Source organism: Hylobates moloch, unplaced genomic scaffold (assembly GCF_009828535.3).
Source record: "Hylobates moloch isolate HMO894 unplaced genomic scaffold, HMol_V3 SCAFFOLD_24, whole genome shotgun sequence".
Lineage (NCBI taxonomy): Eukaryota > Metazoa > Chordata > Mammalia > Primates > Hylobatidae > Hylobates > Hylobates moloch.
The window spans coordinates 23,494,545-23,512,969 of record NW_026652299.1 but is presented as its reverse complement, the minus strand read 5'-3'; the positions used below and the strand labels follow the sequence as shown (position 1 = coordinate 23,512,969).

The following is an 18,425-nucleotide window of genomic DNA, read 5'->3' as shown; positions in this document are numbered from 1 at the left end:
TAAGTAAGGTGAATAAAAGATGTAGAGAGGGCTCTTTCACAAAGGAGAAAGTCTCCTGAGTGGGCCACCAAACAGATCACTGGGGCCCTGTGCTGAGAACCCCCCTTCTGAGGAATATACTATTGACAAAGGAAAAGCAAATCAGCTTCAAGTCTTGCATCAATTTTAAATAATCAACAGTAGCTGCCTAGAGTGCTGTCCTGGAAAGGATTCTGAGACCAAGTTCCTGCTCAGTGGGGAGCCAAGCCATGACCAATTGGCAGTGTCTGCCATGCACATGGGAAGAAGGCACAGTTACAACATCTGCCAGACCTTTGCTGTCTTTCTTGAGAGCCTTGGCTCTGCTGCTTCTACAGTCCAGGCCCAATGGTATAACTCTCAAGATAGCATTAGCACTCAGCTTTGGAGGGAAGAATCTCAGATCACTGATGAAAAAGTCCAAGTTTCCTTCCTCACAATCTACCCATGTCTCTCTAACCCGTGTTCATCTCTGCTTAGTAAAGAGGCTCTTGAAGGCATTGTTGTAGTTCTTGTTAAAAGCTGTGTAAATCAGGGGGTTGAAGAAAGAATTGGAGTAGCCAAGCCACAGAAATATGCTTTTCCAGATGGGGGGCAGGCTGCAGGCACAGAGTGGGCTGATGAGCTCCGTCAGGAAGAAGGGGATCCAGCACAGTACAAACATGCCAATCAGAATTCCCACCATCATGGCTGCTCGCTTCTCCTTCTGCTCCCGCCAGGAGTCCCCGCTCACCTGGAAGGACACCGTTGCTCTGCAATGTGCCGTGAACACAATTTCAGCCTCATCAGGTGCTTCCTTTACCTTGGAACAAAGAAAATAATGGAATTAAAAAATAAAACAGAAAAACTAGGAAGAAGCTGAACAAACCAGAAAGACAACAACTCCTCTTAGATTTGTCAGAGAAGTGAGATCACAGGGCTAAATGCTGCTCCAGAAATGGTCAGGTGAATATAGAGCATCACAGCTTACCAGAGCAAAAACCCACAACCAGAAACTTCTGCAGGAACCAGTGCTGGGGTAAGAAAACGTAAGTTCTAATTGACAAATTGCTGGAGGCTCAGTGTGGAAAAATCTGACAGTTAAAAAATCCAGGAAGACTTAGTCATGGAAGGGGGTAGAGGGTAGAGGTGTACATTTTTATGTTTTATTATCTCCAGGGTCTCTATCAGGTCCTCACAGTGAATACTGGAGAAAAATCACCTTGTGCTTTTGGCAAGGGGAAGGGAAAAGAATACATTTTGAAATATGCCAAACCATTCTGTTCTTAATATGGCCTACCATCATAATAATTAACTTACCAGAGCCTAACCTGAGGGCTTTTATCAGAACCCAGTCTACCTGGAGGAAGGGAAATATCCACCTCCAGTCCCCTGTAGCCATCCTGCCCCACCTAAGGGGGAAGTAGGACTGAGAAGCACTAGTGAAATTTACAGTCCAGGCACACAGGCTAAACAGCTGAGACCTAATCACAGGGCTACAGAACACTTCCCCTTCTCCCATATCTCACCACCATATTAACTAAAGGCCCATCTACCACAGTTCCTTTTACCCACTGCATCATGCCTACCTTTCAACAAAAAAATTACAAAGCATACCAAAAGGCAAAGAACACAGTTTGAAAAGACTGAAAAAGCATGAAACCAGAGTCATTGATGGCCATGATGTGAGAATTATCAGACAAGGGATTTTTTTAAAACTGTGATTAATAACAGCTTTAAAATAAAAAGGAGACAACATGTAAGGACAGATGAATAATGTAAAGCAAAGAAATTGAAATTCTAAGAAAAGAATTTTTTAAATGTTAGATATCAAAACACCAAAAGAAATGAAGTTTCCCTTCCATAGGTTCATTATTAGACTGGGCACAGATGAGGAAGGAACCTCTGAGCTTGAGGATATGACAGTAGAAACTTTTGAAACCAAAACACAAATAGAAAAAAGATGTATAAAAATAGAACAGTCCAGAATGGTGAGACAACTACAAAAGTTGTAAATACACTTAATGAGAATACCAGAAGGAGAACAAAGAAAGGAACATAAACAGTATTTGAAGCAATAATGACTGAGAATTTCCCCTAGTTAATATCGGACACCAAACCACAGATCCAGGGAGGTTAAAGAAGAATAAATACCAAAATATAAAATATAGACAGCTAGGCATATCATATTTAAACTTGAGAAAAGCAAAAATAAAGACAAAAATCTTGGAAGAAGCCAAAAGGAAAACCTATAGATAGCAAAGATAAGCATTACATCCAGCTTCTCTTCAGAAACAATACAAGCAAGAAGAGTGTGAAGTAAAATATTTAAAGTGTTGAGAGAAAAAAAATCCACCAACCTAGAATTCTATATACTGCAAAATTATCCTTTAAAAATGAAGGAGAAAAAAAAAAAACGTTTATCAGACAAAAATTGAGGGAATTTGTTGCCAGTAGACCTGCCTTGAAAGAGGCGTTAAAGGAAGTTCTTCAGAAAAGGAAAATTATATATCAGAAACTCAGATTTATGTAAAGAAAGGAAGAGCATCAGATAATTAATAAGTAAAGATAGAATAAAAACTTTTACTTTTCTTATTTGATCTAACAAGTTGTTCAAAAAATAGTAATGTATTTGAAGATATATATATATATATATATACATATACACACACATATACACACTTATGTAAGCTATATGTAAATGAAATGAATGACAGCATGATACAAGAAATGGGAGTGAGGGGTTAGAATTATTTTCTTATTATGAGATATGTGTACTACCCATGAAATAATATAGTGTTATTTGAAAGTGGAGCTGGATTAGTTGTAAATGTGTATTGCAAACTCAAGGGCAACCACGTAAAAAAAAGTGAGGAAGTATAACTAATATGCTAAGAAAGGAGAGAAAATGAAATAATATTCTCAATTAAAACTATAAAGGGCAGAGCTGGACACAGTGTCATAGACCTATAATCCCAGCTACTCAGGAGGCTGAGGCAGGAGGATTGCTTCAGGCTCAGGAGTTTGAGAACAGCCTGGGCAACATAGCAAAATAAACAAACAAACAAGAAACCTACAAGGGGCAGAAAAAGAGTGCAAGAGAAAAATAGGAACAAAGAAAAAGGACAACAAATAGGAAACAGTAACAAATATGGTAAATATTTATTTGTGTCAGTAATCACTGCAAACATCAATAGTCTAAAGGCACCAACTAAAAGAGATTGTCAGAGTGGATCAAAAAACAAGACAACTATATGTTGTCTACAAGAAACCCACTTTAAACATAAAGATACATATAGATTAAACGTAAAGGGATGGAAAAAGATATGCCATGCTAACACTAATCAAAAGAAAGAGGGAGTAGCTAATTTCATTTCAGGCAGAGCAAACTTCAAAGCAAGGAAAGTTATTAGAGACAGGGGGGAGCATTACACAATGATAAAGTCAGTATTCCAAGAAGACATAACAATTTTTAATGTGTATGTGCTTAAAAACAAAACCAAAATATGTGAGGCAAAAACTGATAGAACTGCAAGAAGGAACAGATGACTTCATTATTATAGTTGAAGACTTCAACACTTCTCTATGATAAATGGACAAATAGAGCAGGTAGAAAATCAGTAAAGACATAGTTGAACTCAAGACATAGTTGAACTCAACAACACCATCAATCACGTGATATAATTGACATCTACAGACCACACAACCTACAACAGTAGATTACACATTCCTCTCAAGCTCACCTAGAACATTCACCAAGACAGACCACATGTGGCCATAAAACACACTTTAACAAATTTAAAAGAAGAGAAAGCATACAAGGTCTGTTTTTTCCACAAAAAGAACAGAAAATTCTCAAATACTTGGAGACTTAAAAAACACTTTGAAATGACATATGGGTCAAAGAAAAAAATTGAGGAAAATTTTAAAATAGTTTCACTAAATGAAAATGAAAACAAATATCAAAATTTGTGTGATGCTGCAAAATAGTACTTAGATAAAAATTTATAACACTTTATATATTTATATATGTTAGAACAAATATCTAAAATCATTAATCCAAACTTTCACCTGAGGACACTGATGAAAAACAAGGGCAAATTAAATCCAAAATAAGCAGAAGAAAAATAAAAATTAGAGTAGAAATCAATGTGTGAAAACAGGAAATCCATAGAGAAGACCAATGAAACCAAAAGCAGGTTCTTTAAATAAATAAATAAAATTAATAAACTCTAGCCAGGCTAAGAAAAAATCTAACAAATTATAATACCAGAAATGAAAGAGGAGATAACAGTATAGATCCCATGGACATTAAACGGACAAAGGAGGCTGGGCACGGTGGCCCACACCTGTAATCCCAACACTTTGGGAGGCCAAGGCAGGTGGATCACGAGGTCAGGAGTTCGAGACCAGCCTGGCCAACATGGTGAAACCCCGTCTCTACTAAAAATACAAAAATTAGCTGGGCATGGTGGTGTGTGCCTGTAATCCCAGCTACTCGGGAGGCTGAGACAGGAGAATCACTTAAACCCAGGAGGTAGAGGTTGCGGTGAGTTGAGATCCTGCCACTGCACTCCAGCCTGGGCAACAGAGCAAGACCCCATCTCGGGATAAAAAAAAAAAAAAGGACAAAGGAATACTATGAACAACTCTATGCTCACAAATTTGATAACATAGATGAAACGGACCAATCTCTTCAAAGGCACAAGCTTGAGAGACATAAGCTGCCAAAACTCACACAAGAAGAAATGGAAAATCTGAATAGGCCCATAGCTACTAAATACAGTGAGTTAATAATTAATAACCTTTCAAAACAGAGAACACCAAGCCCAGATTGATTCACTGGAAAACTCTATTAAACATTTTAAGGAAGAAATTATACCAATTCTCAACAATCTCTTTCAGGAAATAGAAACAGACGGGAATACTTTCTAACACATTCTATGAGGCAGCATTATCCTAATACCCAAATCAGACAAAGACAAGAAAGCTACAGATCAATATCTCATGAACATGGATACAAAAATTCTCAACAAATAGTAGCAAATTAATCCAACAATGTACAAAAAAAAAAAGAATTATACACCACAATCAAGTGGAATTTATCCCAGGTATGCAATTCTTGTTCAACATTCAAAAATCAATTAATATAATCTAACACATCAATAGGCTAAAAAAGAAAAAAACATATAATAATAATAGATACAAAAACAACATTTTTACAAAATCCAACACCTACTCATGATTTAAAAAAAAAAAAAAAACTCTTAAGTAGGAATCGAGGGAGGAAGACTTCATCAACTTGATACAGAATGTCTACCAAAAAACCTACAGCTGCCGTCACACTTAATGAGCTTCTCTCTGAGGTCAGGAACGAGGCAGGGATGTCCCTCCTCACCACTGCTTTTGAGGATCATATTCAAAAGTCCTAACTAATGAAATAAGACAAGAAAAGGAAATAAAAAGTGTACAGATTGGGAAGGAAGAAACAAAACTGCCTTTTTCTCACGGATCACATGATTATCTATGTGGAAAATCTGAAAGAATCAACCAAAAAAAAAAAAAAAACCCTTGGAACTATTATAATAAGTGATTATAGCAGGGTTGCAGGATACAGAGTTAATACAAAAAAAATTGAACATTTTCTTGTACATTAACAATGCACAAGTAAAAATGATGCCATTTACACTAGTATCTGAAAAATGAAATAGGCATAAATCTAACAAAATATGTAGAAGATCTGTTTGAAGAAAACTGTAAGACTCTAATGAAATAAATCAAAGAACCACAAAAATTGAGAGATATTCTTGTTCATGGATGGGAAGACTCAATCATGTCAAGATGTGAGTTCTTTCCAACTTGATTCAATGCAGTTCTGATCAAAACTCCAGGAAGTTATTTTGTGGATATTGACAAACTAATTCTAAAGCTTATATGGAGAAGCAAAAGACCTAGAATAGCCAACACGATATTGAAGGAAAAGAATTTTGGAGGATTATAACTACTTGACTTGAGGACACACTATAAAGCTTCAGTAAATAAGACAGTGGCATTGGTGAAAAAATAGTGACAATAGATCAATGGAACAGAAACGAGAGCCCAGAAATAGACCCACATAAATACAGTCAACTGACCTTTGATGAAGGAGGAAAGGCAATAAACAGAGAAAAGATAGTCTACTCAACAAACAGTGCTTTAACAACTAGATATTCATAGGAAAAGAAAAATTAATCTAGAACTAGACCTTACACCCTTCGCAAAAATTTAACTGCAAATGGATCATAGGCTAAATGTAAAATGCAAAACTATGAAACTCCTAAAAGATAGCATAGGAAAAAAAATTAGATGACCTTGGGTTTGGTGATGACTTCTCAGATGCAATACTAAAGGCACAATCCAGTAAAGAAAGAATTGACATGCTAGACTTCATCAAAAACAACAACAAAAATCTGCTCTGTAAAAGACACTGACAAGATGATCGAAAGATAAGCCGCATTCTGGGAGAAAATATTTGCAAAAGATTTATCAGATAAAATACTGTTATCCAAAATACACAAAGAACTCTTAAAATTCAATGAGAGCATGAACAACCTATTTAAAGAATGGGCCAGAAGCCTTAATAGACACCTCGAAGAAGATACACAGATAGCATATAAACATTTGAAAAGATGTTCCACAGCATATGTCATCAGGGAAATGGGAAACTAAAACAGTGAGATAACACTACACGCCTACTAGAATAGTCAAAATCCACAATGCTGACAGCACCAAATGCTGATGAGGATGTGGACCAACAGGAACCCTCATTTATTGCTAGTGGGAATGGAAAATGGTACAGTCACTTTGGAAGACTGTTTTGTGACTTCTTACAAAACTAAGCATACTCTTACCATACAATGCAGCAATCATGATCCCTGGTATTTACCCAAAAGAGTTAAAAACTTAATGTCCACACAAAAACCTGCACACAGATGTTTATGGCAGTGCAGCTTTATTCGTAATTGCCAAAACCTGGAAACAACCAAGATGCCCTTCAGTAAGTGGATGGATAAACTGTGGTACATCCAGACAGTGAAATATTATTCAGTGACAAACAGAAAAGAGCTATCTAGCCACGGAAAGGCAAGGAGAAAACTACCTATTACTCAGTAAAAAGAAAAGCAAATCTGAAAAGGGTACATACTGTATTATTCCAATTATATGACATTCTGGAAAGGGCAAAACAACTGAGACAATAAAGAGTCAGTGGTTGCTAGAGGTTGGGACGAGTAAGCAAAGCACAAAGGACTTTTAGGCAAAAAAAACTACTCTGTATGATACTACAGTGGTGGATACATATCATTATACATTTGTCCAAACCTATAGAATGTGAACACAAAGAGTGAACCCTCATGTAAACTATTGACTTTTCATGATAATTATTGTCACTGTCAATGTGGGTTTGTCAATTTTAACAAATGTGCTGCTGTGGTGTGGGATGTTGATGGTGGGGGAGGTTGTATGTGTGTGGGGGTGGGGAGTATATGGCAACTCTCTATACTTTCCATTCAATTTAGCTGGGAACCTAATACTGCTCTAAAAAATTAACTTTAGATCTAGAACTAGAAATACCATTTGACCCAGCCATCCCATTACTGGGTATATACCCAAAGGACTATAAATCATGCTGCTATAAAGACACATGCACACGTATGTTTATTGCAGCACTATTCACAATAGCAAAGAGTTGGAACCAACCCAAATGTCCAACAACAATAGACTGGATTAAGAAAATGTGGCACATATACACCATGGAATACTATGCAGCCATAAAAAAGGATGAGTTCATATCCTTTGTAGGGACATGGATGAAACCGGAAAACATCATTCTCAGTAAACTATCGCAAGGACAAAAAACCAAACACCTCATGTTCTCACTCATAGGTGGGAATTGAACAATGAGAACTCATGGACACAGGAAGGGGAACATCACACTCCGGGGACTGTTGTGGGGTTGGGGGAGGGGGGAGGGACAGCATTAGGAGATATACCTAATGCTAAATGACAAGTTAATGGGTGCAGGAAATCAACGTGGCACATGGATATATATGTAACAAACCTGCACATTGTGCACATGTACCCTAAAACCTAAAGTATAATAAAAAAAAAAAGCTAAAAAAAAATTAACTTTATTAATTTAAGTAAATAAGTAAAATATAATACTTATGAGACCAGATGCATTCAGGGTGGTATGGCCATAGATAAACTATAATACTGTATGATTAAAGCAATGGGAGGTTATTCCAGTCTTGTCCAGAACCTCTCCTCCAACTTCACTCAAAATGCATTTATACCATAACCCATCAAACAATGTTAGGTGAAAAGGTCACTGAAACTGTAGGTTAAAATAATATCCGAAGATTCATCAAGGAGAGAGAATGATGGTCCCCCACGACCTCAAATAATATGATATAAACAGGAAGGGGGGTGATTAAGAGCGGGAACCTTGGTGTCAGACCCAGGCTGGAGTCCCAGGACCACGGGGAAAGCTCCTCTGCCTCTCTAAGCCCGTTTCTCCAGCTATGATGCTGGGTGATGAAAGTCCGCTCCCCAGCTAAGGATGTCCTGCCAATGAATTGGGAATGCCTGATTGGGCCCAGCACTACTGCCTGGCATATGCATTCACCTATTCCATACACATGGAGTGGGCTTGAGGCTGGGACTAAGATAACTAATAGAACAGACCCAATCTTGCCCCTCAAAAAGGCTACAGCTAGAGAGACAGCCTGTAAACATGAATATTGCAAGAGATTGCATAATTACTGTGATAAACAGATTCCGTTTAAATTAGGTGATAATTCTGTACTGTCCAGCTTTATAAAAAGAAAACTGACTGTAAATGCCTTTGTGATCATAACTACCTTCAAATTAAGGAGCCTCCGGCATTACTCTCTATACCTTTCACCTCCATTTGTTGGTTAACTCCTGTTTACCTTTTGGGTCTCAGCTTAAAGACCACCAGCCCTCCCAGAGCCATCTTCCCTGATCCTTCAGACTCAACCACGGCTCCCTGTTTGGTGCCATGTTTGCCTCCTTTGCAGTGATTTGTGTGACTATTTGCCTGATGTCTGGCTCTCCCATCCCAGGTCAAGCTGAACAAAGGCAGTGTCTTCCTACCTACCTGGCAACAGCACAGGCACCTAGTGGGTGCCCAGTAAATATCTATCACTAATGGTGTATTGTTACAGCAGAGTGACCTATTTCTCTTCCTCGAACGCTGCCAGGGATGGCCTCAGGTACTGCTGCATGTACAGACACAGAGCCTCCCAGCAATGACTGTGTCTAGCTTTTCTCCCAGGCACAACTAGAAGCAACTATCAGGATGACCACTCAACTGTGGGCACTTGATGCTGTTCGTGGCTGACGCACTTGCCTCCTGTCACCTGCATCAGGGTGGCCAAAGCTGAGTGAGAGCAAGGGGCTCTGGTGGCCTGGCTCTCACAAACTCAAGACTCCTCATTCTCGATACTACCTTCAGATCCTGCATCTTCTGCTGCTCCCCCCAGCACTCTCTGGATCTAACTATTTGTGTTGTGCTGAACCCTTATGAACTTCAGTTGGGGAGGCACCAGGTTCAAGAGACTGAAAAAGAGACCAAGAGCCAGCAAACGAGACATGGGGTTTTATCAGGAGCTTACATACAGGGGAGACAGTCCAGTGGTGGGGGGCTGGGCAGGAGAACTGTCTTGCCTTCAGTGGTGGGCTGGACAAGAAAACCACAACCACTTGCAAACACATGTAGTTTATATTGCATTTTCACTGAACACCCTCCTCTTAACAACCTCCACCTGGAAACCTTCATGTAACCCAAAACTCAGGGCCTGAATCCCCTGCATGGCCCATGTCCCACAGGCTGGGATGGGACGGGGACTCAGTTGTTCCTCAGAGACAAGGAACGAATCTGCAGGTTGGCCATTTCTGGATTCTCTAGCTCAAAACACATTCAGATGCACCTGCCATATAGGGTCATTCTATGGGCATGCTTAAGTTACTGTGTCAGGTGCGTTTATCCTACAATTTGGAAAATCATTCAGCCAGCCCGAAAACAGATCATGGAGATGAGGACAGAGAGTCCTTTCCTTTGCCAGTATACATCCAGCATCCTCCCCACCTGCCACTTGGAGGGAAAGAGAACAAACAGTATCCCCCTCATCTGGGATGGCAAACACGTACTCTCTGAAGAGGCAGCTGAGAACTGGCCTGCAAGCCAGAGCCCCTCTTTAATGAGCCATTCCAAGGTTTCCCAGTCCCCAGGCAGTGGGAGCTGCACATCACCTTTTCCATTTACAAGAGATAATACTGACCCATCCACAACCTTGTAGACTCTCATCAAGTCACCAGAGGAAGTCTGAATGACAAAAAGTGGCATCCTGAAATCACCCCATGCATATTTAGCAGTCCCTTGTTGGGAGAGAAAAAACATCATCAGAGCATGAAAGAAAGTGGAAAGTGATTTTGTTATTTTTCTCCCACTAAGCTCAACAATGGGCACTTTTCCAGCCATTTCTCTGCTGACCTAAGTGACCTTCCAGGCATTTGAGTTCCTCCACTGTGTAATGAAATTCCAAATCCTCGTCAAGCTATTGAAGTAAGGAAATTGATGGGGTAAGTTCAGTTAAAAGAGATCTTGGAGGAAAAGAAACAGAAAAGAAACAGAAAGAATCAGTTCATTTAAAACACACCCAGCTCTACCACTGCAGTATTGAGCAGGGTCCACCTGTGGTCCGTCAAGATGTCTGTTTGCTAGAAGCCCTGTGTTCACAGCTTTTCAGCCTGAGCCTGGTACAGCCTGTGCAGAGTGATGCTGTAAGGCAATGGAATCTTTCCAGAAACAGCCCCAAAGAAAATGAGCCAACTGTGGGTGATTATTATTAGTTTTTTTTTTTTTTTTTGCTAGGCAAAAACTAGCTTGGTTTTTTCAGTTCAATGGGTAATGTCTATTAGGAAACCAACAGAAACAAGAAGGAGTACAACTCCTGAGAAGCTGCTATGAAACAGATACTGTGCTGCATGCCTGCAATGGATGACTTTCATTCTTCCTCACACCAGACCCTTAAGGAATTATAGTATCCCCACTTCACAGTTGAGAAACCACTATGAAAGGTTAGATACCTTTGTCCAAAGTCACACAGTTGCTTATTGTTAGAGCTGAAAGTGAAACTTGGGTAATTTGAAGGAGAGTCCACACTCTTAACCCCTACATGTTACTCTGCATCTTTGAGTAAAAGTGATTGATCTGCCGGGCGCGGTGGCTCACGCTTGTAATCCCAGCACTTTGGGAGGCCGAGGCGGGCGGATCACGAGGTCAGGAGCTCGAGACCACAGTGAAACCCCGTCTCTACTAAAAATACAAAAAAATTAGCCGGGCGTGGTGGCGGGCGCCTGTAGTCCCAGCTACTCGGAGAGGCTGAGGCAGGAGAATGGCGTGAACCCGGGAGGCAGAGCTTGCAGTGAGCCGAGATTGCGCCACTGCACTCCAGCCTGGGTGATAGAGCGAGACTCCGTCTCAAAAAAAAAAAAAAAAAAAAAAAAAAAAAAAAAAAAAAAAAGTGATTGATCTGAATGGGTTCCTACAGAATCTATTTTAAGGGTCATATTTATGTTGGGGAGCTTTGCAGAATGGCATCTATGGCTCCTCAGGCAATTCCTGGGGCCTCTAGCAACCAGCTCTGGGGGCACCCAGAGTCTCCCTCTTTCCTCTTGTCTCTTCTCAGCCTTTGGCCCTCAATGCCCCCTCTGCACACGTGTCTGATAATCACTCATGGTCAAGAGGCCTCTGACCCTGGATTTAGAATCTGCTCATCAGGAAGGTGAGAATATGAATTGTTGCATCCACACAACCAGTACTACCTGGCACTTTCTAGTCCTGTTGTGCGAGGAGAAGTGCTCTGAATACAGAGGCTGGAGAGAGGGAACACTATTAACAAGGCCACACATGCAGGGAAAGGCAGAACCAAGGCGCCTGCCCAGTCGCTGTGGTTCCAGGACCACAGGGTTTCTTTCTGCCATGCTAAAACATGACCTAAAAGATGAATTTACCTAAATGCCTTTATAGAGTCTAGGGCTTTTCCATTCAAAATTAACTAAGGATCAAATATGCCAGATAACAAATGCTCAGACCTTGATTGATCACCTACTGTGTGCATAGGGACAACATACTGAAATTTCTCATGAGGTCTCCATTTTAAATATTCTGTCCCACTATTCCCATAAGTACTCTGATATTGGGGCATGAATTTGGAGATGTCATTCAGAATACTGTGTTATGACCAACACTCTACGAGGGTAGGGACCTTGAGTATTCTGTCCACTGAAGTCCCTAGCACCTGGTGTGATATATGGTATACAGTAAATACTCAATAAACATCTATTGAATAAAGAAATGTTTAGGAAAGAGAATTCTCTTCTGAGTTTCTTGCATTCTTGCACATTTTGCTGGCAAAGATTCTGGCAGCCTTTGTTATAAACCAGTTTTTCCAAGATGTTTGTATAGCAAACAGCTCTGGAAGATAGAGACACTATCTCCCAGTGGAAGAGAGGGTAAACTTCCTTGCAACCCGTTATAAAAGATGCAGGCTTCTTTTATAAGAAATACGTAACATAATAATACAAAAAATAAGAACAGAAGGAAGGCTTGTTTACTGTCCAACACTAGGCAAAAGGGATTTGGATTCCCTAATCTAGGAGTTCTCTTCTGTGATGCAAATCCATCGGAACCATCCAAATCACTCCTGTGGGACTTTGAGTGAAAGGGGAACCGATCCATAGCTGAGGTTCACACTGTGTAGTAAAGTCTTTCAATTCCAACGCAAGAGCCCCATGTCTTCTGCCAGCATCCAGCAATGGCAGGCTGACCTGTTAGCCTGCAGGCAGGGTAAAATCTCAGACCCTTCATAGTTCTTGACATATGTCTAGCACTTGGCTAGGTGGCTCCACACACGGTCCTACTCAGTTATAGCAGCAACCACGTAAGGAAGGAAGGAGGAAACCAAGGCTCAGAGCACATTAAAGATTAGCTCCATCTCCAAGCTGGGTCCCCATCTCTAATCTCCCACCAGGAAGAACCTTACCTCTATCACAGGCTCATTGTGAGGACTGAAGGAGACAGTGGTACAGAGTAGGCCCTCAGTAAATGTCAACTTCATGGCACCCATCTCTTCCCACCCCTCTAAAAAATGCCAGCTGCCACAGAAAAAAACCTACAAACCTTCAATCCTCTAATGTTGTCAGATAAATGTCTTAGGAAGAAGAAATAGAAAAATATCGGAAAGAAGGAGGATAGTTCCTTAATCATTTGTGGAACTTACCACTTTGCGTTGTGACAAGGGTCACACACTGACTACAGCAAGATGCTTAACAAAGTTGGTGTCAGGAGACCACATTAATCCTAACAGCGACTCAAGTCCTCCTACATCTGAGGAGAAGACATTGAGAACTTTCCAATTAAGCTTGAAGGTCATCTGGATTATAATTGGAAAGTACAATTTCTCACCAGAGCTTGCAGATCAGGGCTCAGAACACCTGGGGCTTTACTCTCTCTGTCCAAGGTTTAGTGAGATAACCAAGCCCAAGTCTTATTTCTCTTCAAGGCACTTTAGTGAGATAACTAATCAAAATAGCCTCCAAAGTAAACAAATGTGGCTGGCTTATTTTAGAACCTAAAACAGAAAATTTTCTCAGATGTTTCTTAAGGAGATTTTCTTGTAAAAACAAAAGGACAACACTGCTAGGCTTGAAGAAAATAAACTTTCCCTTTAGTATAATTACAGCCACTACAGAATGTAGTCTTCCTAAGCTCTTGGGTACGATCATAACATAAGGCACAATTGCTATTGCTATTTGGAAAACATGGTTTTTTGTTTTTTGTTTTGTTTTGGTTTTGGTTTTGGTTGGGGGTTTAGTCACCCTGGTGTGGCTAAAGACCTAATGGAGTTAATACTGAGAAGGGGAAGGTGTAATCAAGTGTGTTAATTAAGGTTAAGTATATTTGTGTTTTCAGCTCTGCTATCATCTGATCTAAAATCATCCCCCTTTACTAGTGGAAGCTGATTCCTTGTACAGGGGGTGGATGCAATGGGGAGAGCAGAAGTTGTGTCTTTTTCACATGCATTATTTAGCTTCAGTGTGCTGATACGTGCCTTACAGGGCCAGGGCTCCAGGACAGAAGACTATCCCTGCCTCCAAGAGTGCTAGTTAATACCCACTGTGGGTTCCTCCTCGCAGGTGAGACAGCACTACAGAAGGCTGAGCTTCATCCTCCAGGGAAGGGCTTCAGGAATTGTATGCAGATTGGACAAGCTAGCAGCTAGATAGCTTTCTGAGTAACAAGTTCAAAGCTTTAATTTTTCAAGGGAATTCTGTGACCTACCCCAAAAAGTTAAGAAGCATGGAGTTTAGGTCTCATTTTTCCACTGAGAAGTCCAATGTTCTCCAAAAACTACACAGATATAAGAAATAGCTTTTTGCAAGGCCATATGTGGAGACACGATCCCTATACCATACTTATTATATCTCTTTTGTTTCTCTCCCTCCTCCTCCATTATTCTCTAACAATCCAATAAGAGAGAAAATAGACAGGGAAATAGAGGTAAAGAGGCAGGGTGAACATAATGATGAAGGGGGAACAAGGAAGAACTTTACAGAGACTTAGAGAACCAGGGATATTTCTGAAGGTGTAGGGAAAATACTTGATGCATCCAAGTATTTTTGAACATTTTCAGACAATTAGGTGCCAGTCTTAAAGGAACTGAACCATAAGCCAGATGTTTTGTTATCACTGATACAATTTGATTCATAACATTTAATTTTCTAAAGTTAAAATAACCTTGCAGTCTGGCATGAGAATGTGTTTGAGCCCACGGTTTTTAAAATAGAATCAGAAGAAGGGTGATAATTTTCTACCACCCTCTTTTCATATCTGAGCTCAGGCTGAACCCAGCTCTCGTTTGTGGTTCTATCTGCAAGCCCACCAGCTGCTCAGTCTTTCAGGTGGTCCAGATTACAAGTAAGCATTGGAAAAGCAGTAAAAACATAAAAGGTTTAGACAAGGACACTACAAGAAAAGAAAGTTACAGGCCAATATCTCTGATGAACATAGATGCAAAAATCCTCAATAAAACACCAGCAAACTGAATTCAATAGCACATTAAAAGGAGCATTCACCATGATCAAGCGGGATTTATCCCTGGGATGCAAGAATGGTTCATCATACACAAGTCAAAAAATGTGCTATACCACATTAACAGAATGAAGGACAAAAATGATATGATCATGTCAATAGATGTATCCTGGACAAAATTCAACATATTTTCATGATAAAAATTCTCAACAAATTAGGCATAGAAGTAATGTACCTCAACTCAACACAATAAAGGCTACATATGACAAGCCCACAGCTAACATCATAATCAGTGGTGAAAAGTTGAAAGCTTTTTCTCTAATATCAGGAACAAGACATGGATGCCCAGTCTCATTTCTTTTCAACATATAATGCTGATGAAGTCCTGGCCAGAGCAATTAGGCAAAAAAAAAAAAAAAAAAGAAAAGAAAAGAAAGAGAGAGAAAGGAGTAAAAGGCATCGAATTATAAAAGGAAGAAGTGAAAATCGTGTTTGTTGACAACATATATATATATATTTTTTTTTCAGACAGAGTCTTGCTCTGTTGCCCAGACTAGAGTGCAGTGGTGCGATCTTGGCTCACTGCAACCTCTGCCTCCCAGTTTCATGCAATTCTCCTGCCTCATCTTCCTGAGTAGCTGGGACTACAGGCGTGCACCACCATGCCCAGCTAATTTTTGTATTTTTAGTAGAGACGAGATTTCACCATGTTGGCCAGGATGGTCTAGATCTCCTGAACTCGTGATCTGCCTGCCTCAGCCTCCAAAAGTGCTGGGATTACAGGTGTGAGCCACAGTGCCTAGATGACAACATAATCTTATATATAGAAAACCCTAAATACTCCACCAAAAAACTTGGAACTAGTAAACAAATTCAGTAAAGTTGCAGGATACAAAATTAATATACACAAGTCAGTAGTGTTTCCATACACTAACAACGAACTACCTAAAAAAATTTAAGAAAACAGTTTCATTTACAATAGCTTACAAAATACTTAGAAATAAATTTATCCAAGGAGGTGAAATATCTGTACACTAAAAACTATAAAACATTAATGAAAGAAAATAAAGAAGATATAAATAAAAAGATATGCCAAGTTTATGGACTGGAAGAATTAATATTGTTAAAATGTTCATATTAACTAAGTGATCTAGAGATACAATGCAATCCCTATCAAAATTTCAATGGCATTATTCACATAAGTAGAAAAAAAAATTCTAAAATTTATATGGAACCACAAAAGACCCTAAGCCAAAGTAATTAAGCAAAATGAACAAAGCTGGGGGCATCACACTACCTGATTTCAAATTATACTACAAAGCTATAGTAACCAAAATAGCATGTGTATTAATTCATTTGCATGCTGCTATGAAGAAATACCTAGAACTGGATAATTTATAATTTATAATTGACTCAAAGTTCTACATGGCTGGAGAGACCTCAGGAAACTTATAAACATGGTGGAAGGGGAAGAAAACATATCCTTCTTCACATGGCAGCAGGAGAGAGAAGTGGCAGCAGGGGAAATGCCAGACACTTATAAAACCATCAGATCTCATGAGAACTCATTATCCTGAGAACAGCATAGTGGAAACTGCCCCCATCATTCAATTACCTCCCACTGAATCTCTCCCACAACACATGGGGATTACAATTCAAGATGTGATTTGGGTGGGGACACAGCCAAACCATATCAGCATGGCACTGGCATAAAAACAGACACTTTGGCCAATGAAACAGGATAGAGAATCCAGAAATAAATCCATGTATCTGTGGTCAGTTGATTTTCTAGAAATGTGCCAAGAACACACAATAGGAAAAAACAGTCTCTTCAATAAGTAGTAGATATAAAATGAAATTAAAACTAGGTATTTTTCAATAAAAACTAGATATCCACATACAAAAGAATAAAACTGGGCCCTTATCTTACCTCTTATACAAAAATGAACTCAAAATATATTAATGACTTAAATAAAGACCTGAAACTATAAGACTACTAGAAGAAAACATAGGGGAAAAGCTCCTTGACATTGGGTTAGATAATAATTTTTGGGATATGATCCTTAAAGCACAGGCAACAAAAGCAAAAGTAGACAAATGAGATTACATCAAACCAAAAAGCTTCTACACAGCGAAAGAAACAATTAACAGTGTGAAGAGACAACTCACAGAATGAGAGAAAATATTTGCAAACCATATATCTAATATGGGGCTAATCTTTAAAATATATAAGGAACTTGAAAAACTCAACAGCAAGAAAACAAATAACCTGATTAAAAATGGACAAAAGGCTTCAATAGATATTTCTCAAAAGAAGATATACAAATGGCCAAGAGGTTTATGGAAAAAAATCAACATCACTAATCAGAGAATGCAAATTAAAATCACAATGAGATATCATATCTGTTAGAACGGCAATTATCAAAAAGATGAAAGAGAAATGTTGGTAAGGATATGGAACTAACAAAACGCTTGCACATTGTTGGTGAGAATTTACATTAGCGCGTCCATTATGGAAAACAGTATGGAAGATCCTCAAAAAACTAAAAAGAGAATTAACATATGACCCAGCAATCCCACTTCTGGGTATTTCAATTCCAAAGGAATTCCAAAGGAATTGAAATTAGTATATTGAAGAGATATTTTCACCCCTATGTTCACTGCAGAATTATTCACAATAGCCAAGATATTAAATCAACCTAAGTGTCCATCAATAGATGAATAAGAAAAATGTGTGTGTGTGTGTGTGTGTGTATACACACACACAATACTATTTAGCTTACAAAGGGAGGAGATTCTGTTATTTTTTGCAACACAGTTGAAGCTGGAGAACATGATGCCAATTGAAATAAACCAGGCACAGCAAGACAAATACTCCATGATCTCACTTTTATGTGGAATCTAAAAAAATCAAACTTATAGAGGTAGAGAATAGGGTGATGTCTACAGAGGCTGGAGAGTAGGGGGTAGGGGGACTGGAGAATGGAGAGACTTTTGACTATATGATACAAACTTCCAGTTAGACAAAGGGAAAAAGCTTTCAAAATCTATTGCACAGCAAGGTGACTATAGTTAATAATAATGTGTTGAATATTTAAAAATTGCTAAAACAATATATTTTAAATTTTGTCACTACAAAAAACAAAACATGTGATAAATAGGTTAATTTTCTTGATATCCATATTATGTGTTTGTGCGTGTGTGTGTGTCTATATATATATATATAAAATATATATATATAATATATATATAAAATATATATATATAATAT

At 39.0% G+C, this 18,425-nt stretch overlaps 1 protein-coding gene across 1 annotated transcript in view; it reads right to left on the bottom strand.

Moving 5' to 3' along the window:
- Nucleotides 1-484: 484 nt before the first annotated feature.
- LOC116462877 (5-hydroxytryptamine receptor 5B-like) overlaps nucleotides 485-18,425 on the bottom strand; it is a 46,084-nt gene continuing 28,143 nt past the window's right edge. The window contains 1 exon segment of the mRNA XM_032145627.1: nucleotides 485-820. Coding sequence (XP_032001518.1) covers nucleotides 485-820 — 336 coding nt within the window.